General features: G+C 40.8%; 1 protein-coding gene and 1 long non-coding RNA gene across 2 annotated transcripts in view; one reads left to right on the forward strand and one right to left on the reverse strand.

Annotated features, from left to right (window-relative positions):
* Positions 1–25,417, forward strand: part of LOC110469347 (uncharacterized) — a 32,597-nt gene extending 7,180 nt beyond the window's left edge. The window contains exon 2 of the long non-coding RNA XR_002465225.2: positions 23,743–25,417. This is a non-coding gene — a long non-coding RNA (uncharacterized LOC110469347). The remainder of the gene's footprint in view (positions 1–23,742) is intronic.
* NDUFA12 (NADH:ubiquinone oxidoreductase subunit A12) lies at positions 10,691–23,494 on the reverse strand. The gene is made up of 4 exons (XM_021527979.2): positions 23,367–23,494; positions 19,794–19,876; positions 18,731–18,818; positions 10,691–10,963 (listed from the first exon to the last, which is right to left on the reverse strand). Exons 1-4 carry the CDS (start codon positions 23,453–23,455, stop codon positions 10,783–10,785), a joined length of 441 nt encoding a protein of 146 aa, XP_021383654.1. The 5' UTR covers positions 23,456–23,494; the 3' UTR covers positions 10,691–10,782.
* Positions 25,418–26,519: the final 1,102 nt, after the last annotated feature.

Below are 26,519 nucleotides of genomic sequence, written 5' to 3' on the forward strand. Positions count from 1 at the left end.
GGCAGCTCCTACTCAGGAGGTCTGCATGCCAGCAGTGAGGCTAAGGTCAATACAGAAGTACACAGAGAGCCAAGTATCTTGGGAGAGTGGCTGGTTCAGAACTGAGTGGTGAAAGTGCTAATAATACAGGACAGCTTAATATTTTTATTTTTTATTTGGAAAAAAAATAAGATTCCTATAATTCATGTAAATTAGAGAGATTTTGTTCTTTGATTGTGAGGAACTGAGGAAGATTTGTAGGATGAACATGTAGGATAACCTGGCATGTTTAGATGCCCATGAACCTCAGGAGTAATAGAATAGTTGGCTGAGGATTCTTTTCTACTGACCTTGATTTTGAAGGCACTGGAGGAATTCCAGGAGATTGAAATACTTATGCTGCGCTAGTATATAAAGTGTTGAAGTGACTTCACTAAGATAAATAGCAGTGACACTCCCTAGCAGGGACAGGCAGGGAAATGTAGAAAAAACACACTGGTAGAGACAGTAAAGAGTGACAGTATTCCAAGAATGAACAATAGGCACAGAATGTCAATTGTGATTTTTCTGAGACTTGCCAAAGAAATCTAATTTAATAATTTCAGATTACAGGTTTCTACAGGTACCAGTGGAGATGTAACACACCTAGGTGATTACAAGGGGGTTAATTTTGTACTGTGTAAAACCTAATGAAAAGTTAGCAATATACCATATCAGAAAAGCCCTTGGTAAGTTCTTTAGAAACAACAGCTCCCATGAGTATAGTTTTATTTAGCTCGTCCCTCTATATTTCAAGTATATGCTTCAGGTTGTCCTCCCTCTCAGTGCTTGCTAATATGAAATTCAGGAGCTCTTTGTTTAGAGGGAGGTGTATGAGAGTGGAGCTGGCGCTGCAACCAGCAGGGTATGGGTGCAACGGGAATGTCAGGGTAGGTCTGGAGTACATGGTGAGCAGTACTCAGCACTGGAACTAGAGGAGCCCAGAGCTGCTGCCAGGTGCCAGACCATAGCCAAGCTTCTTGGAAGGACCTGTTCACCCACTGCCTCCAGAGCAATCTGAGTTCCCTGTGCAATTCCTGCAGCAAACAAACAAAAATATCTAGTATGTCCTTGACAATGTGCTGGAGCCTGGATGGAGTAAAGCAAGCAGGAGGAGAAGGATGAATTCTACACTTCTTATACAGGATTGGCATGATAGGTAGTCCTCATTCTGTAAAGACTGATGAAAAAATAGAGAGGGTAGAGAACAACAAAAGAATGACAAGGGCAAAGTGCTTTTCATGGAGAGATGGAGGGTTCCATCTGTTTAGCTTGTCAACAAGAAAAGTGAGAAGTGACTTCCTTACAGTGTGTAAGTGCTTTCCTAGGCAGAAAATACTGGGCAGTCATCACTTCTCACAGCTTGCAGAGAAAAACAACAGGATCCAGTGGCTGAAAGCTGGAGCCAGCCAAGATCGATTTGAAATTAGGCCCAGCTTTGTAAAGATACATGAACGAGGAGAGATGGTTCCACAGAGCCAGACAGGATGCTTTGTGAGAGATAGGCTTGAGCCAAATGAGACATTTCACACAACTTTGAATAAAATAAATGCAAGTTAGTGATTTCTAAGAGGAGAGATTAAATTGACAAACAACAACTTAAAAAAAACCCAAACAAATCAAGCTCTTAGGTCTACTTTGCTCAATTCATGGACATCTGTCAAACTAGAAGAACAAGGGGAGACAGTCTCTTTTCCTAACCAAAGAGTCACAGATAGCTGAGAGGGAAATGGCCAAAAATGACATGCTAGGAGGACAAAATGGAAATCTTACACCTCTTGCTCCTTCATACTGGTAAGTTATCATGAAATCTTCCTGATGGGAAGGTTCCTGGGGGATGAAAATAAAAGACTATCTTTAATTATATTGGCCATTTTATTGATGCATTTACATTAAGCACTCAGCTCTATTGGTGATAAGCATAGCATCATTAACACCCAGAAAGGGCAGCCTTGCAAGATTAGATGAAAGAGGAGAGGCAGAAAGCTACTGGTGTGAGAAGGGACAGCAGATCATGATGCAGGAAGTCAGGGGCGCCACAAAACCACTTGGCTGTGGCTGGGGGGAGATGGACAGGAGGCAGCATGTAGAGCTGCAGTGGCAGTCCCTGGAATGAGGCAACACAGGATGGAAGGTGGCCAATAGCCTGCAGGAAATTGAAGGGAAGCAGGAAAGGTGTGCAGATGAACCTCTGAATAATAACACAAGCTCGACTGTTCAAGAGAAGCAAAACAATTACCTGCAGAGAGCTTCCCCCTGCTTTGTCCTCAACTACAAAATCTGTTTACACTACTGGCCTCCCACTGCCTGCTACAGTCATTGCTGTAACAGCAGTATGTCCTGCTGGGAAGAAGCCAAGCTGCATGGAAAAGTTTGCTCTTGGATCTCACCAGCTATTGCTACAGTGCTCTCAACACCATAGGGCTTCCCAGAAAAAAATTATCAATCCAGCACAGTGAGTGAAAAGCATTTCAGTGCTCTTAGAGGCTTAGGTAAAATGCAGAGACAAAACATTTATGCAACCCATGGGCTTGGGCTTTCTTGACCTACTGTGGTGTGGCTTTTGAGGATTAAAATAAGAGAAGTGGGAATTTCAGGCAATGCTGGAGGTGAGAATGGGTCCCCTGTAGACTTAAGATACATAAAAGCTAAATAGCTACCAAAAGATAAATACAGGCTTAAGCAAACTCATGTGATAAGCACAAATATTCCTGTGTAACATGCCTATATAAATGAACATGTGTTTATTAACCCTATTTAGGGAGTTACTTTCTTTCTTAGAAGAGTTTATTTTAATTGATAATTCTTATTTAAATTTTATTTTAACTGATGCAGAGGGGATGGACAGAAAGGGGATGACAGAAAGGAAGACAAGAAATTCGCTCCTTGTTAACACTGACAAGCTCAGAAATTATCTAAATGCCTGATGATGTCTTCTTCTCTGAAAGCCCTGTATGAATAATAACACACAAGTGCTAGTCTAAAGCAGCTTTTAAACACTTGATTCTAGGCAGCTTATGGTGGGTGATACAAGTGGTTTTTTCCTTACTATATTTCTGTAACAAGATGCTATTTTGTTAATTGCAGAGCATGAAGATAATCATACTGTGGAATCATGGGCAGTGACATGAGGGTGTTCCTTTTGGCCAGTGTGGAGTTAGACAAATGGATGGTCGATCATGGCTTGCATTTCCGTGTTGCTGAGTATGAACAACAATAACAATCCTGATTAATAGGAGCTACAAGCACCCACTTGGGTTTTAAAAGAAATGAAGTTTACTAAATGTAGTTAGACAAGTCCTACAACATAGATTAATTGCTGCTCACTGCTTTTCTTCTGCAGATACATCACTGCCCTCGCAGGCTGGGTTTGCAGCATCCAGTCAGTGCTTCACCATGATGGACACATTCACTGTTTTTGTTATTTGCTTTTTGAAAACCAGTTTGTGCTTTTCTTCAGCTGCCAGATGCAAGCCTGCAGCCATAGCATGGGCGAGTAGGTAGCAGGGCTACTGCCAGCCCCCCGTAGCTCTAAGGTGGCTGTTATAGGGGTGAGTTACACAGCAGTTGCTTGCCGTCCTTTCTTTTGTAAGCTGCAGTCATGAGTGGCAAGCAACAGAGAGGACTATACTTTGGAGAAGCTTTCCAGCTCTGAGGAGGAAGGCTGTTACTAGCACAGAGTTGATAGATGTTCTAACAATTGTTTGGATCCAAGTGAGGGGCTGGCACCTTGCCAGGAGGACAGATTTGTTGGGGTGAAGAGTAAACCAGGTATCCACTTGCCATCCCTGTGCTTCATGGGGGAGTGGTTGTGTGAGCCACAGAAGGGTCAGCACATGCAGATCCAGCTGCAATGGGTAATAGCCCAGTCACTAGGCAAAACTGGACATTAGACTGGAGATTAACCTCTGTGCCTCTGTTTTGTTGTTAGAGATGTAAACAACCACAGAGGACTGCAGAAGAGCAGAGCAGACAGCCTTGGAGCTGAGCAGGGGCCAGTGCTGCCGTCTCCAGATCAGCCCCTTCCCAGGGCAGGCACACCCCTGCCTGCAGCCAGTGCTGGGTCCCCAGCCCAGAGCACCCACTCATGCACCTGCCTATGACTGACTGCAAGTTTTGCAACACATTTTGATGAGTGCAAACAAAAACATCCATGATCAATTTAATTCTTCATTCAGCTCTCATAATTGGTTACAGCAAGTGATAGTTGGGTGTTGAATTAATTTTTGCCCTCTCAAGTTCTGTCCTTTAAAATGTGTCAAAAGACATGTTGCTATTTGCTGCAGTTTGAAGTGATCCTGGAAATATCAGCTTCTGTTGCTGCTTTTCAAATCCTAAACTTCAATGGCTAATTCAAGCTTTAAAAACCTCAAAGACTAACAAATGTATAAGGAATTTTTTGAAGGAAAAAAGCAATCAGAAAAAAATCAATCAGAAATTATTTGAAGTCTATAATTTGAAGTCTATTGGAAAGAATTTCAATTTGATAAAACACAAATTAACTTTTGCTGTCAGTATTTACAGTAACAACACTCCGGGACAGAGAGATCCAAACTGAAAAATCTTATTTATAAAAATGAAACCAGGTTCCACTGGAGGGGAATGCAAACTAAATAGCAGGAGTTAAAGGAAAGCCTGGTAGATTTTGGTGGTAGATAGCTACCATGACTTCCAGGTGCTGGGAAGAGCACTTGGTACCACCAGCGTCTTGCCCTGTCCATGAAACAGAGGAAAGGTAGTGCAAATCCCTTGTTGACTTCCATTTCTATTTCTAGACTACCTCTTCTGCTTTAGATTCACATTATTAATGGGCTTTCTGGGGCACACACATCCAGAAATTAAGCTTTGCTATACCCAGAAGACCAAGAGCACTGCCAAGAGTTGGCACCTGATTCACGCTCATGGTGACAAGGCTCAGTTTGAGATTCAGAGGTGATGTCCCCTGTCAGAGGCAGAGAGGTCTCTGTCTCAGGATGGCTTTGTGCTGAGTGGACCAAGCCACTTCTAGGCTGGGTCCCAGAGAGATGTGAAGGTCAGACTGAAGATGTTCAAAGTCAAGTGAAGATATGCCAAATAACAAAAATGTCCTTATTGTGCCAACAGTGATTTTGCTGCTGTGTTGCAGGCTAGAGAGGTGTATCTGAGGCTCACACATTTATCTTTTTTCTTTGGAAAGTAAAGCAGATCCATGAATTCCCCAACATCCAATGTAAATAAATCCTCTTGTTTTTTTTAACACAGCTGCTTCAAATGAAAACACACTATGGTTTTCTTGATTTCTCTAGCCACTGCCAGAGAAAAGAAAAGTGCCACACACATATTGCTGAATTTGATTTTTCCTCACTGGATTTTTATGGATGGTTACCCTCAAAAAACAAACTATTAATAGGCCTGTGTCTAAATGCTTGACCATGTGAGACTTCATCTGTTACATTCAGGCTGTGTTTTGACAGATTGTTATTCCATTAACTAAAAATCCTTTGGGCTATGAAGGATATAAACCAGTCCTACAACCACTTGCCCTAAAAGTAATATTTAAATATCACAGGTAAAAATTGTGTAGTCCATTAGAGGAATGGGAAAGGATTTATATCATAGACAAAGAGAATGAAATAGATATGAATCCTAGCAGTATAAATCAATTAAAAAAAAAGTCTTTTGAGATGTGATTTGTTTAAGTGATGCTAAGAATACTACAGATCATTAAAATAGATTTTGTAACTCTGTTGTTGTTTCAGAGATTAAATTACACTAAAATAATAATGTCATTTTGGGGTAATTTACATAAAGAAAAAGCTAGGCTCCCAAAATTTCAGTTTTCTGCATATCCTTCTTAATGGGAACAAATTCCAAAACAATTTTGATTTTAGAAGCAATTTGTGAAGCTGTCCAGTGGTCATTGCTCCTGTTCTAAATTCCCATGCAAAAATTAGCCACTAACTTTTATTTTCACTCATGCACACAAACAAAAATTCTTGCTTAATCTCTTCTGCCTTTTCTGGTTTATAGTGTAGGATCATCAAATTTAAATTAGGAGATTCATTATTTTAATTAACAGGCAAGAAATTTTTATTTGAATATGAGTTTTTAACTTGCATTACACATCTATATAATTTGATTTTAATAGAGTTTCCATTCTTTGTTGGAAACTTCGTAATGCAAATTTCCACCTAAATATAATCTTGATGCTAAATGTGGTATTTCTTTTCCTACCTATGTGCCCATGCCCATTTGTGTATACAGATCTTGATTGGAGTACATGTATTCGTGTTCTAATGTTTTTTTTTACTCTGATAATATTTAAAACCACTGAAATCATTAGTCAGATCCTGTAAGCAGAGAGATGTATAAATCTAAGTCTTAAAGTGTTTTTTCAAAAAACCAAACCCTCTCATAGATGATTACTACATACATATGTTTTGAAAACAATGCTTTTTTTCCTTAATATCTTGGTTCAGTTATGCCCTTTATGTCTGTTGCCTGTGAACAAAGCTACCACCTGTAAAATTCATCAGCACAGAAGTGACATTACATGGGTTCAAGTGATTAAAAAATGTAAGGAAATAGCCAGACCTGGTTTTGGCCCTTCAGCAAATGGAAGCCTCTGGCAGATCTGATTTCTTCTGTAGATTGAGCAGGCTCCTGCTGGCAGCTGGCTACGGTGCACACAGCAAAGCACTCCCCTTCCTGGCTCCATTCTAGAGGTAAGTCACTATCAGCTCTGCCACATGAGCCTTGCTCTGCTTGGCAACCACAGGGTGGTGTTCAAAGCCCAGCAGGTCTCCAGGACTAAATACCTGCTGAGCCCTTCCCCACTGACAGGGGTGGCTCTGATAGCTTTCACTGAGATAGGCTTCCCCTTGGTGCAATCCAGCATCTACTGTGGCATTTGCATGAGGAACCTGGAGTGCCATTTTAAGGCTGTAACTTTCACCCACACCTGGAAGTACCCACTTTTGTATACTCCTTGTAAAAGCACCATGTGAAAGCAGAGCCTTTCGATTTGCAGGTTTTTTAATCTCTGAGCAAAGCAAGGATCTGTTCCCTCTCTCCACAACAGCTGTCATCAGAATAATAGGCCCCAAGGAATTAGTAAATCAAAGGTTTCACTCTGAATGCACCACAGCTGTGGAAAACATATACTTCAGTTTTGGGGGCTGATGACTTACTTCCAGCTCTATCCAAAATAATTGCCCCTGTAATTCCAATCAAAACTGCTTTCCAACACCAGCTTTAGCAGGGAAAAATCCCAAAAACTGAAGCCTGAGATTAGATGACATAGAAATATGAGTTGGTGAATATCTGAATACTCTCAAGTGTGCCCTCAAAGAGCCAGCTGGGCAGAGTGTGCTGTGTGCAGGAGACAGTAGTACAGGCCAAGTTGGGCAGGAAGTGACAAGGTCTCCTGCCCTCTCCTTTTGGCATCCATAAATGCCTTAGGATGTTCCTATCTTTCAAAGATTTCTCCTCTTGCTGTAGCTGGAATGGTTATGAGATGATCTCCTGAAGCTCCCTTCACTACTGTTCTCTGCTCCAACATGTCCTGAGCAGTTTCAGCTGAGAGGGCAGAGAAGTGCAGCTGTGGGCAGCAGGGAGGCAGGATGCAGTGCCTTATGGAGGGAAGGGCACTGTGATTATGCACGAGGCTGAGCTGAGCCTGCTGGAGGCACAGCAAAAGCCTGCAGGCAGCTACAGCAAAGGGCTGCTCAGGACCCTGGGAATTAGGAAAGCTACTGGTACAGACACAATTTCAAAATAAAAAGTGGGTTTCGGCTGCTGCTCCTGGAAGAGGTATCTGTCTTAATGAGCCTAGTCCCATATCAGAAATTTGTTTATTTTAAAACTCACATTTAGTGCAAGGGGAATATTTCTGTCAGTGCTTTGGTTGTGCTTGGTTAAAGACAATGCAGTGATGCTTGGCCAGCTTGGCATTTAAAACGTCATTTAAACCAGAAAGCAACTGAACTTGAATACTGAGGCAGATATCATGAGCAAAGGTGAACTTCCATAACTGAATGAGGTTGCTGATAAAAAGACTGAATTGCAGAAGCATTGCAGAAAGCCCAGCAGATGACCACTGATTCTTCTGCATATACTTTATTTCCTGTATGTACCTTGTGCAATATACCTTGGAGGAGCAATGCTACAAGGGATGTCACTGAAATTTTGCATTTAAAATCCAGAATTTGCTGGTTAAAGCAGGACGAGCAGGTTTCTGTCCTCTCCAGAAATGGAATTGATGATATTTTCTAAACCAAGCTACTGAGTCCTAGACTTGCTTGCAGGCCAGGAGGACATGCTCATTTTTCTTTCTTTCTATGTAGCATTGTTGCACACCACAGTTCAAAACTGCTACCTCAACATTTCTGTTCCAGATGACAGCAAAATGACAAACAGGCTGAGATCTCTTCTTTTGGCATGGGACCCTTAGGAAGAGTTACTGCCTATCCCCTAAGTACAGAATCTCATTCCCAAATGTACCTCCTGATGTGTGTTTAGGATGCAGTTCAAAAAGCCACATGACAAAGAAGGAAGATGAATGAAATTGGTAAAAAGCTCATTAAGGAGAAATAGAGGCAAAAAACCAATTTAAGAGTAGTTAATTGCTCTACCTGCATTTGACCCCACAGGGCTTGTACAGATGAGAGTTAGTGATGAAGCTCTCCATTGGTGCTGGAGCAAACTTTGTTCTTAAGGTCAAATGATCCATCAAGATAAAAATGTTAAACAAGTCCTTTCCACTAATGCTACTCAGTATGGTTCAAATTGCTTTTCAGCTGTGCCCAGTGCTTTTGCTGATTTAAAAGTAAATTAAACATTATCCTTTTCTAATTAGATAGATTAGGAGATGTTGGTGCTACTTCCTACTAATTTAAAGACTACAACTAATTAAAAGAAATTAAAGATAAAACCCCCACCTTTAAACAACTAATTAATCCAGAATTTTATTTAGTGAGGAAGGACAAAACTGAGGGTTAAGTAACCCAGTCAGGTGGGCATGCAAAAGAAAATCAACCAGTTTGGAGTCAGTTGGTACAGCCACTGTGGGGGTTATTGGGGAGCAAAGATTTTTCTTCTTGACAGGCAATTGCAAGCATGTAATAGATCCAATCCCCTTCCCAGTCATCTTTAGCAACCATTTCTGTGAGTCATTACACTGAGTGTCATTGTTAAGGGGCTGGCAGTGGGGTCTGCAGGAGCCTCTGTGGGGAGAGGCCAGGGCTGCCCTGTGCTGGATGCAACCAACACAGCACAGCACAGGCTCAGTCTGGCTGCCAAACAGGGGCACCTCTGCAAAGAGGATTTGAGGTGGGGCAAAAAATATTGCACAGATGATGGAAGAGGGAAAGAAGTGGGCAGCAGTCACCTGAACACCAAGCTGAAATCAGGAGGAGGGTGAGGAGGTGCTGCCAGAGCTGAGATTCCTGGCAGCTTCAGGAGGAATCTACACCAACAAGCAGGCATTTCCTAACAGGACCCTCAGCCTGTGGAAAACCCATACTGGTTTTATCTGAAAGGACTGCAGCTCATGAAGAGGACCCAGGTTGAGGCAGAGCCCACAACAGCTGTTATGGACTGACCATCATTCCCTGAGGAGGAGGCAGAGTCAGGAGTGAAAGTGTGTAGTGGAAAGGGAGGGTGATGCTTTACAGTTTTTGACTTTGTTTCTCACTATAAAGTTTTAATTAAAGTCACTTTTGTTCTTGATGGTAGCAAGCACTCTTCCCATCTTTCTCGACCCACGAAGTTTCTCTTTTCTTTCCCAACCAGCTGAGATGCTGGGGTGAATGAGAGGCTGGGTGGGCACACTGCCCATCAGTTATCCACAGAGTAGGGCATCAGGTACAGGAAGCCCTGTGGAGAGGGCAAGCTTTGCTAAAACACATAAGCAGACTGGAACAGAAGTCAACCATTAGCAAGATACAAAAAGAACCACAGCCCAAACCAACTCTCTTTCAAACATGAACTTGCCAGCTTCACATTTTTGAGACTGGGTTCTGGCACATTTTACCTCTTAAAAAAGGTACACAATATTGAACTTCCAAAGACCTTTAAAAATCTTGACACAAGAGAGCGAAGAGTCTATCTCAAACCCTTTTGAGAACATCTTGTAATGCACATGCACAGCAAAAGAGATTTTTGTGACAGAGGGCCCACTTCTTATGGCTGGCACCCTTATGGATGAGATGGCATTTGATTCATGCAGCCTTACAAATTTTATATTATGTTTCATCCCATACTGGAACACAGCAATGCATTTTGCATACTGATGCATATACTTAGGAACTTTATGAATAACAACTGTAATCCTGACTGGTCAAACTATTCTAACTTGTCTTGTAAAAATTTAAAGAGATGGCTTCCCAAAATAGTACATGAAGACTGCATTATCTGCCATACAGAGACAGTAAAAAGATGATGTTAAAAATGAGAAATCTGCATTTCAAATGTATATTTGTATTCTGCTGAATGACACAAATATAAGTAACTATCACAGGAATGGTTATTATGCTAAAAAGAGTTTGAAAGCTGCTTATGTGAAGACAGGACACTGACAATATGAGAAAAAGCACAACATCTTGATGAGATTAAGACTTGTCATGTATTCTGTCCTATTTCCAAAATTTTCTCAGTTGTTTCCCTGCCCCAAATTCAATAAACTAAACTACAATTACTATAGGAGGCTTTTATTCTGAACAAAACCAGTGAAAATACAATTTACACTGAAAGCCCAAGCTGAGATAAGTCATGCTGTTGCTGTTGTTATTTGCTGGCTGTTTTAGGTGGGATCCACTCATGTATCTTCTTGCGAGTAGTAGAGTAAGGCACATACTGCTCAGGAGTGCCACTCACATTGAATTTATGGTTCTCCCAGATAAATTTACGAGCAACTGGTGGATGAGTAGTTGGAGGGTCATCCGTCATTGAGTGCAGCCAACGATGCCTTAAGAGGAAAAAGACATATTGTTATTAAGGAACATGACAGGATGTCTACCAAGCCTATCTCCTGACTCCCAAGGGTCCTCATCTGAAGAGGACGTATACACTAAGTATTTATTCTGAGAAGGGAAAAAAATAATTTTAATCCATTGTGACTTTGAATGAGACTACAGGATATTGATTTAATTAGTTTCACAGGCATAACTGATAAGTAACAGTTTTGGCTCCATGCAACTGAAAGCACACCTAAATTCAAATTTCTAGTTCCTTTGCATGCTCAGTATTTGGGCAGAGTATGTTGTCACTTGTTTGTACAGCCTTCACCAAGCAGCCAGGTTAAGGCAGGCACTACAAATGACAAAACCACCATATTTGGTTTTGTTGTCTGGGCTTTTTCTTTGTTAGGTTGTGGTGATTTGTTTTGTTTTTAATTATCAGAAGACTACACTGCACAACAATTTCAATGCCATTTTCAAAGCATACATGAGGCTGCCACTTGGGATACAGATTAATGATGTAAGTACACCTAAAACAAGCACATAAATATTTACTGCCTGCACAACACAATGATTAATACCAATCAGTAATAGGGTAATTAACAAGTGATTCCAGTGATTAGCCTTTACCTATGAACTAAATGTCAGTCTTTCCCTGTGCAAACAACAGTAATGATCAAGCAAAGCATTTTCCCTAACAATTTACTGAAACACTGCAGCAGGGACCAACTGAATTGATTTCATCCCTTTCCTATTTCAGTGCCTGAAGCAACTTTCAAATATGAATTCCATTTTCATTATCTGTCAGTTTACATGTACTTCATACTGTGTGTAGTTACGACAAAAGTGAGGTATGACATTTTTTGCAAGTTTATGTATTTTTTTACTGAGGTAGAATTAAGGAGATTTCTGCTAATCAGCTTTTGCAAAGGCTTGACCTAAAAATAAAGTCCTCTTTTCTAGTTCTATTAGAAAACCTAAAAATTGCATCTTCAGCCCTTAGCAATAAGTCCAGCACACTTCATTATACAGCAAAACAAAACAAAACCATGATAAAAGTGGCGAGAAATAGACAGACAGGTATATTCCAAATCCAAAGAGCTCTACAGAAGGTTAGTGATCTTTTCAAATTGCTTCTTGACATGTATTAAAAAAAAAAAAAAAATCAGAACTTTGGCTATAACTTTAGTACAAAAATTTCACTTAAAAAAAAGTGTCAGCCTACAGTTCTTTTTCTAGAAGTAAAAGCCAAATAAAACCCCCAAACTAAAGCCACACATTGTAGGACTAAGGGCTGCCAGCAAACTGGCTTGAAAATAAAATAAGATGGAACCATAAGATTGTTTAAAACATAGGATTGTTAAGAAGAAAATACTGTGTTTAAAGGCAAAGAATAGCTTTCTGTGGGAAAAATTATCCACTCTGGAGTTTGGAAGTTATACACATATGTATAATGTTCTTCCTCTCTCCACTCTCCTTTGTAAATCTGGTCTCATTCAAAGTGTACATTTCGCACTGCTTTCACTAAAAAAAAAGATAACTGGCTAACAATTTCTGTCTGGAAAAAGGTGGGCCCATGGCACTATAATCACGATGTGGTCTGATGATACAGGATCAGATCTTGCTCAGATCAGATCTTGCTTTTAACCCCAGTGTTTTAAACCAGCCTCTGAATGCCCTGGCCACACCACAGAAAGCTCTCACCTTGGGCGAACTCTCTTGCCCAATTCACAGCTGTCAGAATAATTCTGTGTATTACCATGTTTCACATCACCTCAGGTATCATGTGTCTTATGACAGCCTGCATCAAGGTTGGCAGACACACTGCAAAAAAGCTAACTTGACAGAGGAGGGATCCTGTGCTCACAACCAACAAGCTCTCCATTGCTAACACAGAAACAGAGTTTGAGAGGACAAAAGACCAGTCCATTCTGCTTATACTGACTCAAGGACTGCATTTCAAAATGCTTTGCAGTATCACTCCAGAGGAGCCCCAGCTTTTCAAAACTTCTTACTGTAACATATACTGGCTTTGGCCAGGGTAGAGTTAATTTACTTTTTAAAAATAAAAATTAAGGCTCTTATTGCAATGTGCAAGGGATATTAATAAAGTAAATTTAACTCATGTAACTGTGCTGCTTTGGGCTGGGGTAGAGTTAATTTTCCTCACGGTGGCTGGTATGGGGCTGTATTTTGGATTCGTGGTGAACACAGGGCTGATAACACAGAGATGTTTTTGTTATTGCTGAGCAGGGCTTACACAGACCCAAGGCCTTTTCTGCTTTTGGTACTGCCATGCTGTCAGGGAGATTAAGGGTGTACAGAACACTGGGAGGAGACACAGCCAGGACAGGTGACCCCAACTGTCCAAAGGAATATTCTGAACCATGTGGCATCATGCTCATTATACAAAGTAGGGGGAAGAAGGAGGTAGAAGGGGATATTTGGACAGATTTATCTTCCCAAGCCACCATTATGTGTGATGGAGCCCTTCTCTCCTGGAGATGGCTGAACACCTGCCTGCCCATGGGAAGCAGTGAATGAATTCTTGTTTTGTGTTGCCTGTGTGCAACTTCTGCTTTCCCTATTGATCTGTGCTTACCTCAACCTGTGAGTTTTCTAGCCTCTTCCGATTCTCTCCCCAGTTCCACTGGAGGGGGAGTGGACAAGCGGCTGCCTGGGGCTTGGTGCCTGGCTGGGGTTAAGCCATGACACAGGCAACTTACAGACACACATGTTCACCTAGTGATGCTTCTGGTAACAGTGGATAAGGATCCTGCACGCAAATCTCTTTTTAGGCACCTGTCATCACGGCTCACCATCCTCATGCTCCCCAAGAGCCATGCACACCACCAGGATGGACAAAAACTTGTCAGACAGAAATCCAATTACAAAGGCCCTGAAAATTAGGCTGGAGCAAGCACAGCACTAGAACTGTATTAATGCATCAGCTATATCACAAGCTTGCGTGATGTCTGGCACTTCTGTCATTACAGGTGTACTTGTCACACATTCATTCCTTGAAAGATCAGAAAAGTTTCACAATAGCATTTAACAGAGTAGCTAGCTTTAGCTGTCATTTAAACTATTGCCTTGCAGCTTCTAAAAAATAAATCAATAAAATCTTTTAAAATACAGCATTTTTGAGTAATTAGTATCTTTGGGTTTAAGATTTTCTGGATTTCTATACCATCAACATGAAACCAGGCTCAAATTAAAACAGATCAGCAAAACCAATCCTTGAATCGCATTTTGTCACTGGAAAGTAAAAATAAAATTGCTCACTGACAAGACATGCCAGTACTGTCACAGGTATTGAAAAACAGGAAGAGATTTCAAAAGTTTGTTTAGACAATCAATCCACTATGAATTATGCTTATATTTAGGAGTTTTAGGGATTAACCTGATCACAAAAGATTCCTCTTAGAAGCACAACATGTGACTTACAAAAGCATTGTGGTTTGCAGAGTCTCTTCTCTCAAACAAAAGCTCCCACTTTCCACTTAAAATCTTGAAAACTTTATTTTGGGTAGACTTTCCCCTTGACACCTGCCTCAAAGAATCATTTGAAGCTCTGAAATCTCAGACTTTACCCCCAGACGCTCAAGAAAAGCTTTTCATGCACTAGATTGAATAGCATGAATAAAGAGATACGACATCCTGCATATGGCCAGATTTCTATACAAATTCTGTCTATAAATCCATTGTGGAAAACAAAAAGATTCAAAAGCAATTAATGACTGAAAACCTACAAAGAAGCAGACCATTTGCACAGAAAAATCAGGAGGATGCAAGCAGCTCTGAAGAGGCTGAAGCAGCTTCCTGAATCAGTGAACAGTCACTAGGATGCAGACTGAGGCCAGCAAAGCCTTTGCCCTTTTTCTTGCATAAATGGATAAAAGGCACCTCAAAGTATCTTCAAAGGCTCTCAAGACTATGTAGATTTTTTTCCTAAGTTTTAACAAATATTTAAAAGCAAGTAGATTTCAAACTGAAGCTACAAGGAAGTGGAGCCAATTATATGATGTACAAGCTGTCAAACAAGAACTGATGCTACACAAACTCAGCAGCCACTACCATATGTGCATCTGCAAGGTTCAGGCACAGCCTGCGCCAGCTCACCATGTTAGCCAACTTGTTAACATCCAATTTTTGCCACACATTAACCATGCTGCAATGAGACAAGAGAAATTAACACGTGGATTCAGGTCATAGGGCATAGAAGGAAAAAGGGATAACAAATGTGTTTATTTGTTTACCATGGGAGATAACTTTAATTTCTCACGCAAGTTACTACACCATAGCAATGAGATGGCATCCAATTTACCTGAAAACACCAAATTAGCATTTAATTGAGTTATAAAACCCAACAAATTTATTGTGAAGCTACTAGAAGGATGGAAATTTTCCCAATCCCCTTCTTTTTCTGTTCAATCTTTCTGTTTTTTCCTTGAAGGCAAACTTGAAAAGCAGCATTTTTACAGGAGAATTGCACATTTTCTTACATTTTCTAGTGTGCTGGCACTTTAACTCTGAGGTGCTACATTCCTTCCTGTCAGATCAACTAAAGAGGATGCAGACTATTACACTGAAGATAAATTTGCAATACTTCACTATACGAAGTAAACACTCCTGGAGCGCCTTCCAAAGATGTCAGATTTGCATCATAGGGAAATAAACCTCAAAGTACAGGACAGACACCACAGATACACAGGACAGTCCTGGCAAAATGAAGCATCCCTACAAAAGGAATAACTATTCTCAAATTACAACTCGTCTTTCCCCACAGGATCATCCTGAAAGAGCAATTTATTTTTAACTAGTGTGTATACTTACACCAGTTGTCAATTTGTTTGTTCAAAGTATTTGGCCAAAATGCAAACCAAAGTACATTACACCAGAAATACAATAAACAGATAGCTTAAACACAGGGCAAGGATTAGTAATGCTGCAATGGAGACATCCATGAAAACACTAAACAGAATCTCCACAGGCACTGCTATAAAGGGATTTAACTTCTATTGTTTATATGTTCACAGAGCACACCCGATCAGTGCGTTCAAAAATGGAAGCACTGAGTTCCTGAAACACCACTGACTCGTAAGAGACAAAATAAGTATTTGGTTTCTCTCACTGTCTTAAAGTGAAAAAGATTAATTTGTGTAGGGAAAAATGTGCAAAATATCTTGTAAAGCATTACAAGGAGATTAATATTCATCATTCCCAAGGCAAGTATTAAAGAAATTTTTAAAAAATCTAATTAACTTGTCTTCAACAAAGTAGATACCAAAAGAAAACCCAGAGTAAAAAAGAAGTGAAATAACAACTAAATCAAAATAAACCACAAGCCTATATATTATTCTAGTGTGGAAACATTTTTTTAAAGTAACAGTCTTGATTCCCTGGAGAGTAGACATATGTCAAAACAACACTGATTTCCTTTAGACTGTACAATTTCAGTACATCCGTTGTCAAAAGACATTACATCAATTATTTCAGAATACTGAAAATACTCAGTAGCTCCTAAAATGGTATTACAAGATGCTATTACATATACGGTGGTTTTCTTGCTGCTTTTTCTTTTCCTCTAGTATCTGAGAGAAGGTAAAGGGTAGCATTTTCTTCCAGTTGTTTCCAGAACTTTTCAACATACCAAAATACTTTTTTCCAGTTCATCATACATGAGCTTCACTTGATTGTACTTGAACAATCATTCACATCCTATAATGTGAATTCTAAGTTCTGAAGGCACAGAACTTACTGCAAGGAGACAACAGAATACCCATAGAACTTCACTGAACTGAGCTAAATTAACTGAATTCCAGAGTAAAAACATCAGTGTTTAGAAGAAGCATTCAGATCACCTCTAACAGCGGTACTTCAAATACTTCCCAGCTGAACCAAGGATAACAAATATGTATCATATTATTATACTATGGATTAATTACTTTCTTTGTTAGTATAAGTAATTTCACACAGTTTAACTGATTTCCAACAAATTTTTGGGTCCAAAATAACCACTCAGTACCTGTTGCACAACTCTAGTGTTACACTGACAGCAGCATGTACAAAATAATTGTCAGTCTCAATTCAGAAGTCTATGGTATGTTAAAAACTTAGGGCAGTATAGCACCAGATTGAAATTTTTTAAAAGTCTTAAAAGACAGCATTTATTCCCAGTCAAAATATTTCTATTTTTAAAGATGTCTCTAAGCTGTATGGAAATACACATCAGTGATTTAGATGTGTCACAAACCTAGGATTCCTACATAAGAATTAATATATGTTATCATGGGATAACATCCAAACTTATCAGCAAGAAACACCATCCCCCTCCTTATCCCCCCTCCCCCAAAACCACCTCAAATTCATTAACCTGTCTGGTACTGCACAATGAGGTTTTCTGACAAAAATACTTTAGAACATAACACTGTTTGCCCTTTTGTGCCTCATTACACTCACCAGTCTTGAAAAGAATGAAATCTTTACTGCTTCTTTTAAAGGATTTTTTTCCACATTGATAGGAAAATAGGTTTTTCTACCTCACTAATTTCTGTGAAGTAAACAAGCCACTTAACCCTTGAAACATCACTTTGATTCTCAGGAAGGAATCCTTTACTGAGGTCTGTAAAGAGGCAACAAATATCTCATAAACAGAAGCAAAGGGAAAAAAACTAAGCAAATAAAACCCGAAACCTATGTGAAACAAAAAACCTGTGCCTCAAAATAAAGAAAATCTTAAAATCCAGCACAGTCTAATAGTGCATAACAACCAGAACCAAACAACAGTTATGCAGAGAGCTAGGCACAAGCATCCTGGTGTTGCAGATTTTAATGTCACTTCCAAAAACAATGCAATTCACTTCTTACCAAATAAGACAGAAAAAAGCATTAGCCACATTAAACATAATATAAGGCTGGGAGAACTTGCAACAAAATTGACTACCTAGAGAGTCTACCCATATTCCTCAAATGATCCAGCGAGAGCCACAGTTTAGGAGATTTTATAATCTATCCCAGCCTTGGCACAGAACATCACAGGGATAATAAAAAACAGTGTTTGATCAGTCTATCCAAACACCTCTCTCTTGATGCCACCTTTTGCTGCTTTGTGGCTGAAATGCTATTCCTCTTCCTTAAGAATTACACAGAGATTGTTTTTACTAGTATACATAGTTACTTTACATGGTGTGAGTTTTCTAGGAAAACAAAAAACTGTGGCCAGAGACATTCTGGAAATTGAGGCTGTACAGAATTATTACTGAAATGCATGAACAGAAAACAAAACCTCAATAAAAATTATAGTCAAGTAGCAGTCAACATATGGAGCATCCTGACACTTTAATGTTTACTACCACATACATCAGTATAAATAAATTGAAATAATTATCCTTTTAGTGGCTCTGGGTTAAGGAATGTTGTTCCACCATTGCCATATGTTCCTTAGGTTCTTGCTTACAATGGATATTTTACTTCTGGTGGCCCAAGGCTTTGCCTAACCATTAACAGTAATAAAGAAAATTAGAAGACTGTCTTGACCTGCTCAATCTGGCTGGCAAAATGTTTTTCTTAATCCAAAAATCAGTGAGTATCTCTGCCAGGACAGCAAGCAATAAACATGAAGGCAGTTCAACATCAGAAGTGACAAGTGTGAAATCTTCTGGTCACAGACAATCCATGAAAACTTTTTTTTAATCTTCTGCTTTGTAATATATTAAAATATAAAGCAATTACAGAAATGGTATCGATCCACATTATTAAGCTAAATAGTTTACCATTCAGGGGGCACCATGCTTCCATCAACTTCCCAGAAGGTATTTTTGCCATTCATTTCTTCAGTATATACAACCCATCTGTGCCGACCTTAAGTAAACAAACATAAATATCATATTAGCTAAAAAAAAATATTTTCTTATAAAGGAGAAAATTCAGGAAAACCAAGGCAAAACGTTTTGACTGACAGTATCTACCATAATGGGCACTTATTTTTAAACCAGCACAGCTTCTATTTTCCAAGTCTTCTGTATTTCCACTGTTACTGTAGTTTTAGATGACTAAATCTAACACTCTCATAAGGTAGGAAATATTTGCTATAGTATAAATACTGGGAAATAGGAACTTATAAAACTTTCAGGCAGAGAAACAGGTTTGGGTTTTATTTTTCCTCTGTTATGAGGAGTCTTTTCCGAAGGGACATTTCCACTGATAATCTAAGACTAAACTAAATTTCAGCTACACAAAACTACCAAGCAGTGTTAATCAGCAAGTGCTTTCCCTGGTTATACTCCAAGTTAACCTACAGTCAGCAGTTAGCTTGGCCTGACCAGCGTGTCAATTGCTTATGTGTCACCTGTGTTGCTTTAGGTGCTGCCTTTTAAATTACTCTAGAAGCTTGATTTAAAATCCCATTACTTCATGTAATAGTAAGTTTAAACCAGCCTGTGCTCTTTGTCCTGAAGTGATCATATAAGTGAGTAAAGCTGTGAGGCAGTTTTAAATATAGTTCTCCTTCTTTCCCAACCTGTCAAACTACAGCCTTTAGGTCAAGGACCAAATTCAACTCTCAATCCCATTATCATATAGCTTTACCTACACTGAGATCGTATGATGGGCTTATATTTATCCCATATTCATTGTTTCAGATTGACTGTGTTTCCAAATGAATTGAGGGATGCAACAGAGAAACAAAAGCTGTCAAAGCATTTCTGTAAGTCTTAAGACTCACACAAGACAAGTGCAGGGAAGTTAGGCAACAAGTCACATTTCACTAGCAGAAAGAACTCAAGCTATGTGGGAGCTGCACAGTTGGCTGGGAGGTGTTCACATTGGCACACGTACCAAAGAAGTTTCTTTTGTCTTCGTAGTATTTGTTTCCATATTTGTCAATTCCTATCAGATTACCAGTCTTCAAGTCATTGACCCTGTGAATTATCAAAACAACAGTTTCAGTTGGTGTCCTCTCAGAATGAAATTGTGACAGAGGTTTCTTCAGAGTTAGTAAAAATCTGTATACATGTATGCAAAGATATTTTTTAAAAAAACTATTCAAGCTTATGGATTGCAAAACAATGACCATTTCCGGCAATTAATGTGCACCCCACTGACAGGATGATAAAACACATACGAAAAGGCTTTCAGGGACTCTCACTTTATTTAACAGCTTGTTATAATAGATACAATGTAACAATTTAACACCCACAAAACCTTAAATACTGTGGGAGTCCCAGAGGCATATGTTAATCCACTTAGTAGGAAATGTTACCATCCTTCTCAACCATTAGCAGCTACTATTTCAGCCTGAATTGCCCAGGTGGTCAGCACTGGAGCAACACAAGAGACCTCATATGTCTGTGTGGGCAGTAACCTCGAAGAGAGGAATAGTAATAATATTTTAGGCCATTGCAGCTCCTTGCCAAGGAAACATGCTAAACCCTAAGCTATAATTGTTACTTTCTTGCTATTGTATAATTGTGAAAGATCCATGCATTCACCCTGCAACTCTGTGCGACTTACACTGACCCAGATAAGGTATATACGAGTTTCAACTCTTTATATAGAACATATTTTACATTATGTAGAAATCAATCATTAAACTGAGCCTATGATTTCCATCCTAGTCATAAAACCTTAATCAAAGAGCACTTCTCCCTCTATATTTGTAATTTTGCTTTTCTTTTTACTGATATTCAACTTAGGCAGCATTAGATAGGGAAAAGTTTCCTCTCAAAGGTTTTAGTTGTTTATAGTACTATACACACTCTCAACTCAATCCCAAGTGAGAGGAGGAATGTGCTCAGATGAAGTTTTTTTGTTGTCTTTCCTCCCAGGGTGCATGAAAGTAATAATCATTCCAGCAAGTACTCGTTTTAAACCTCTGTGGTGGCAGGCAGAGAAATTCTCTGACACATTCATCTGAAACATTCAAAGATCTCTGGCTCAACTATGGAAGCCTGAGTTTCCAGCTTCAGAAAAAGAAGAGCCATTCCACTGCTGCTCTCCCTTCCTTTTCCCCCTCCCTTTCTTGCAGTGCTCTTATGCCCTTGTCTTGACTTCATGCCCTGAATACAAATATCAGACACTAAAAGGTATTTATGGCTTCCTCAGAATATTTTCCAACCATTTTAACTGAATTTTAAGTAAGGAGAATGTTTCCAGCCAGAAAGGCTCTTAGTAATTTGACTTCATAGCATATAAATATTCTGCAGCTGCTTCAACGGAAAACACATAGAGAAAAGCAGTGAAATTCAGAGAAAGAGTCTCCTGACTTGGGTGAATGATTTTTTTCCAGTTACCAGTGATTAAAATCAACTGTTGCAAGAAAGAACACCTTGATAACTCTTCCTTTAAACATCAAACCTATTTCCTGAGCTGGGATGGATGATTTAATGTCTTGAAAGGTGAGCAGGAGGCAGCAGCTGTTTGTGGTTGGTGTGGTTATGAGGATTGGCTGTGCCTCCCCACCTAGCACACCTAACTTCAGCCTTCTGAAGGCAAAAAAGGACAGCACTGCCTCCAGTCTTGCCTGCCCTCTTTTTCTGTGTGGTAAAAAGGTGTCAACACAGCCTGTGATCTCAGACTCACAAAAGATCTCTGAGGAGACATTTATTAAGCTGTGCTTAGGAAGGAACCACTCTGATGACACCTAACACTCAAACTCTTCCACACTTTCATTTCCCCAGCTCCATTCTTCTTGAGAACTCTCAGAGTAATAGCTACAGCCTGAGAAGGAAAACAAAGTGGAGGAAACAAGCTGGGGGAGGGAGGGGGAGTAGGTATGTGACAGAAAGAAAGTAATTATAATAGCAGTAAAGCACTAGCTAGGAAACCCATGTATTGTCTTACTGCTCTGGGGCAGGGACTAAAGCCACTATATGAAAATACTAATGAGGCCTGATCAGCACCTGTGTAAAAGGTTATATTTAACTCCTCAAAACAGGTCAATTTAAGCCACAAGAAATAACAGAAAAAGGGCCATTATGATGTGTATGGGCAGAAAGAAAGCCTTCAAGAAGGCTCAGAAAGCTTGGCTTGTTTGTTCTAAGATAAGAAAGCCCTTAATATATAGCAGGATATTTTATATTTGCAAATCACTCCTATCCCATATTCTTAACTTCCCAATATTGATTAAGAAAAGGCTTTTTAGCATGTGGTCAGGCCTAAAACATTTACGGATATGTCCTAATACTTTTCCAGGACTTAACTGTAAAGATAACAGAGGTTACTGACACTGCTGAATTTGGATCATGCAGTATTTAGACTTGCACCCTACATTTCATCAGGGATCTGAATGGAAAAAAGAGTACCTTTGTAAACCTGACACTCCTATTTGGGAGCAGCTTCAAGCATACTGTATCACAATTCAAAACACTTTTCACAAGAAAGCGATATGTAACTGAGGGGGAAAAAAAAAACAGGAGAAAGTTTAATGTGGACAAGTACAAGGTTCTGTAGTTGGGGAAGAAAGCACTTAGACATGAATGGAAACAAAGGCTGCAACTTATTTTGCACTAAATGCCACTGGGACTGGACGGCATCCAAAGCTGAGCATAGGTCAGCAGTGACAATCCACTGCCAAAGAGCAAAGTGATCTGCACTTTGAAGCGAATCAGATGAAAGGGAGCCAGTAAGGCAGATGAAGTAATTCTCTTGCTTTACACTACGGGATTTCAGCAATGCAAGGATATCAGATTTGTACTGTTCAAGAAAGGCACTGCCAGCCTGAGGTTACCCAGGGCAAAGAGCACGATGGTGCACACAGAAACACTGAGTGCACTACAGCAGACACGGCTGTAGCAACAGGACTACGGACTGGGACTGGACACCAGGACAACCGGCCCGGGCAACACCGACAGCTCAGCATCCAGGAACCGCGTAAGGTGCCTCAAGAAGAGAGCCGTGAGCCCTGCCCGCGGGCCGCTCTGAGCACAGCACCCACGGCCGACCGGGACACGCCGCCCGGGCGGGGCGGGGCGAGCTCCTCCCGAGGCCGCCCGGGCCCCGCGCCGCCGCCGCCCAGGGTGACCCGCCGCCGCTCAGGGTGACCCGCCGCCCAGGGTGACCCGCCGCCCAGGGTGACCCGCCGCCGCCCAGGGTGACCCGCCGCCGCCCAGGGTGACCCGCCGCCGCCCAGGGTGACCCGCCGCCCAGGGTGACCCGCCGCCGCCCAGGGTGACCCACCGCCGCCGCCCAGGGTGACCCGCCGCCGCCCAGGGTGACCCGCCGCCGCCCAGGGTGACCCGCCGCCGCCGCCCAGGGTGACCCGCCGCCCAGGGTGACCCGCCGCCCAGGGTGACCCGCCGCCGCCCAGGGTGACCCGCCGCCGCCCAGGGTGACCCGCCGCCCAGGGTGACCCGCCGCCGCCGCCCAGGGTGACCCGCCGGCGCTCAGGGTGACCCGCCGCCGCCGCGTTACCTGAGCAGCTGCAGGATGGCGCCGCGGGCGCCGCCGTGGCCGCCGATGTGCTTCAGCGCCCGCTTCAGCACCTGCACGTACTCGGCCATCTTGGGGCGGGCCGCCCCCCGCGCCGCCTCCCGCCCGTGGCGACGCGGCGGAAGCGGAACGGGCAGCGGGAGCGGCCCGGGCCTCTGCTAGCGGCGCTGAAGGGCAGCCGCGGGGGACACTGCCGTGTGGCTCCCGGTCTGTGCAGCTGGGCTCCTGTACAGCTGCCTGCTGCTTACACGTGAAGGCCAGCACGATACAAAGAACGTCAGGACAGGGAGAAAAGCCTCTCTATAATTGACAATATATAGACAATTTATGATTGCTGACAGTCCCTTATTTCACACAGGTCACAAGGTGTGTGGTGAGAAAAGTTACCCAGACGTGGCAGTGAGGACTCCAGGACTGGCCGGATCAAGAATCAAGGGGCAGGACAGGTGACATCTCACCCGGTGCAGACTGCGAGTGACAGCCAGAGGAAAGCTTAAAGTCTTGTTTCTCCTGGCTTTTCCCAACCCTGGCAGGCCATCAAGGAATGCGTACCTATCGTCCCATCCATGTGTCCACTCCACTTCTCCATCTCGTCCCAGTGCCTTTTCCTGGTTCTGCACCAGCCCAAGGAAAGACCTTTGACTGCCCTGCTGTGAATGCTGGCAGGAGTTTACTACTGTTGCTACATGGCTGAGCAGGCAAGGTGCAGAAACTATTTCCCTGACCTTCACAAGGCCACTGTTACACAGGGCAGGCAAAACTAGATCCATTGTACTTTGTCAGAGCAGGCAGGACTTGGAAAAGCACCTGGTAAACACATCATCAGTGCTGCAACCAGTGCTGGCTGATGAGCAGAGACCGGCTGTCAGGCATGGAAAGGCCAAGCTGCTAGACACTGTCACTATCAGAACTGGGGTTTTGGGAAAGGACGAAGCAGAGGAGTCACCATGAAAAATTAAGTAGGTAGGGCTAAAATTGAAAGGAGAATGAGACTGAGAAAAACCTGTGCCAGCCAAGTTCACAGTGTAGAAATATATCAATTTCAATGTAAAGTCTAGTGGTCTGAATTTCCACTCAAAACTTTTTAGTTTTAGTGCAACTGGTTTTATTTTCAAACACAAAACATAGACCCTGCTGGTTCTGTGCTCTTTTCTTAATTGAACGACAGCATCTCTTTTGCGACAAGTCTTAGGTTTCAGTATACTTGTTGCAGCTAATTTGCATTTTTACAGTCCAAAGTCTTAGAAAATTTATTAAATGTATTAAAATTTGGTCAGATACATGTACATTAGCAGGCTTAAAACCAGGAAGGAACACTTACAGTCAGAATTCACTGTCTTGAACTTCATCCACAATAACCATTATTTTGATAAAAAATGATGATGGGAGTATAAAACATGGAAGAAATACAGTTTAAATTAGGAAGCCAACTTTGGAAACATTGTATAGGTTCAATGCTTATGCCAGTTTCTAAACCTATTCCTTTAATTAATGTGACAGTGATAATTTTCACTGACTGCAAGTATAATTCCATGAGCATTTTCTCTGCTAGCAGTGAAATAGTATAGTTATTTGTTAAGGGTTTTTCCCCTCAAGTGTTAAAATTATCTGGATCACTTCACTGTTCCATGAGGCACCATGGTTCTTTGTCTGAGAAAGCATCCTGTGTGAAAGACAAGGCATTGTGACACAAAGCTGGAAGAATGGATCAGCTTCTTAATGTGACTTTGTTGCTACAAAAGATTTTGTGGGGAATGCTTTCTTAGTAGCAGGAACATTTTACAGCATGTTCTTTAAATTGCATTTTAAATCTCTTTGGCACTATTTTCTCCATTACTTTAGTGAAGTGGCATCTCCATTGAGGATTTCATTACCTCATAACTGCTGAAGTCTCATCACATGTACTCAAACTACTTCTGTTAATGTGTCACTGTGCATGAAAAAGAGAACCTGACTACTGTGTTCTGTGTTCAAAAATTCTCCCTGAACTCGGTGCAAGTGTCACAGTTAAATACAGTAAAATGCAAATCCAAGTATGTCTTCCTAAGGATTTACTGGGACATCTTTGGAAACAGCACTGAAATGCTGTCTTGTCACTTAAGGTGCTTGTCAAACTCATGCACCCATATGAAATATTTAATCCCCAGGATTTTTAAGCTTAACTTGTTAGATGTTGCTTTTTTTTTACCCCAAAAATAGAACACTGAACCTCACTGCCTCAAAAACTCTTGCTAAATATATTTAATGCTGCCTTGTTTTTCTCCTCTAGTTCAAGTACATGTCAAAAAATTAGCACCAGAACTCTTTTTCAAGCCTGAAAAAAACCCCTCTCAAATCTGAACACAAGTAACTGGCCTCTTTCCTAATAGAGCATAACAAACAACATCGTTTTCAAAAATAAATGTTTCCTGAATGACTCAAAGGATGACACATAACTTCCCTCCATTTTGTTAGCACACAACCATCTCACTGAATCCTACATAATTTAGTTTTAAATAATTTTATTCAGTGGTACAATTGATATTGAAAAACTGAAATCCATATTTTCTCAGAAAGTGCAAAAGTCAACTGATCTACAGAATAATTTAGTGTTTACATTTTACCTTAGAAGAACTTTTTATTACATTTACCTATTCCACTGCTATTTCTTTCCTCTGTTCTTAGTCATGTAAATTTACTCTGCAGTGGTTCACAACTGTGGAACATGCATTTAAAACAAAAAAAATGGAAATTATTTTCTTAATTAAATTAAGAAAAAAAAATCCAACGTAAGACTGACAAATAAGAGCATACAATGCTCTTATTCCTGCCCCATCCTTCTAAAACTGCAAAATTCCAGAAGCAAAGTCCAAGTCACAACACAAATCTCCACAATCCACTGTCTAATCCAGTCACTAACCACAGTGTCTCTCACTTTAATCTAAACAGTGAAATCTCTAATGCTTTCACTAAAACATTTTTTAGTCTTATCATCCATATATATTTCCTAAAAACATAGTGGAAGAAGTTTTTGTCACTTGGGTGCTATTGATTGAAAAAATTAGAAGATAACTTCATAGCCTGGAACTAAGTGAAATATTACCAAAAAGGTACATACTTTATAATTTTCAAAAATATTTCAGTATGTAAACTGTG

The sequence above is a fragment of the Lonchura striata genome, chromosome 5, assembly GCF_046129695.1.
Source record: "Lonchura striata isolate bLonStr1 chromosome 5, bLonStr1.mat, whole genome shotgun sequence".
Taxonomy (NCBI): Eukaryota; Metazoa; Chordata; class Aves; order Passeriformes; family Estrildidae; genus Lonchura; species Lonchura striata.

Excerpts from the sequence above, each read along its gene's own strand:
- NDUFA12 (XM_021527979.2), bottom strand. The coding sequence starts at position 23,455 with ATGGCCGAGTACGTGCAGGTGCTGAAGCGGGCGCTGAAGCACATCGGC. Across the intron at positions 18,819-19,793 it reads AGACAAAAGAAACTTCTTTG|GTCGGCACAGATGGGTTGTA; the intron begins GTACGTGTGCCA and ends TGTTTACTTAAG. Across the intron at positions 10,964-18,730 it reads AGCATGGTGCCCCCTGAATG|GCATCGTTGGCTGCACTCAA; the intron begins GTAAACTATTTA and ends TTTCCTCTTAAG.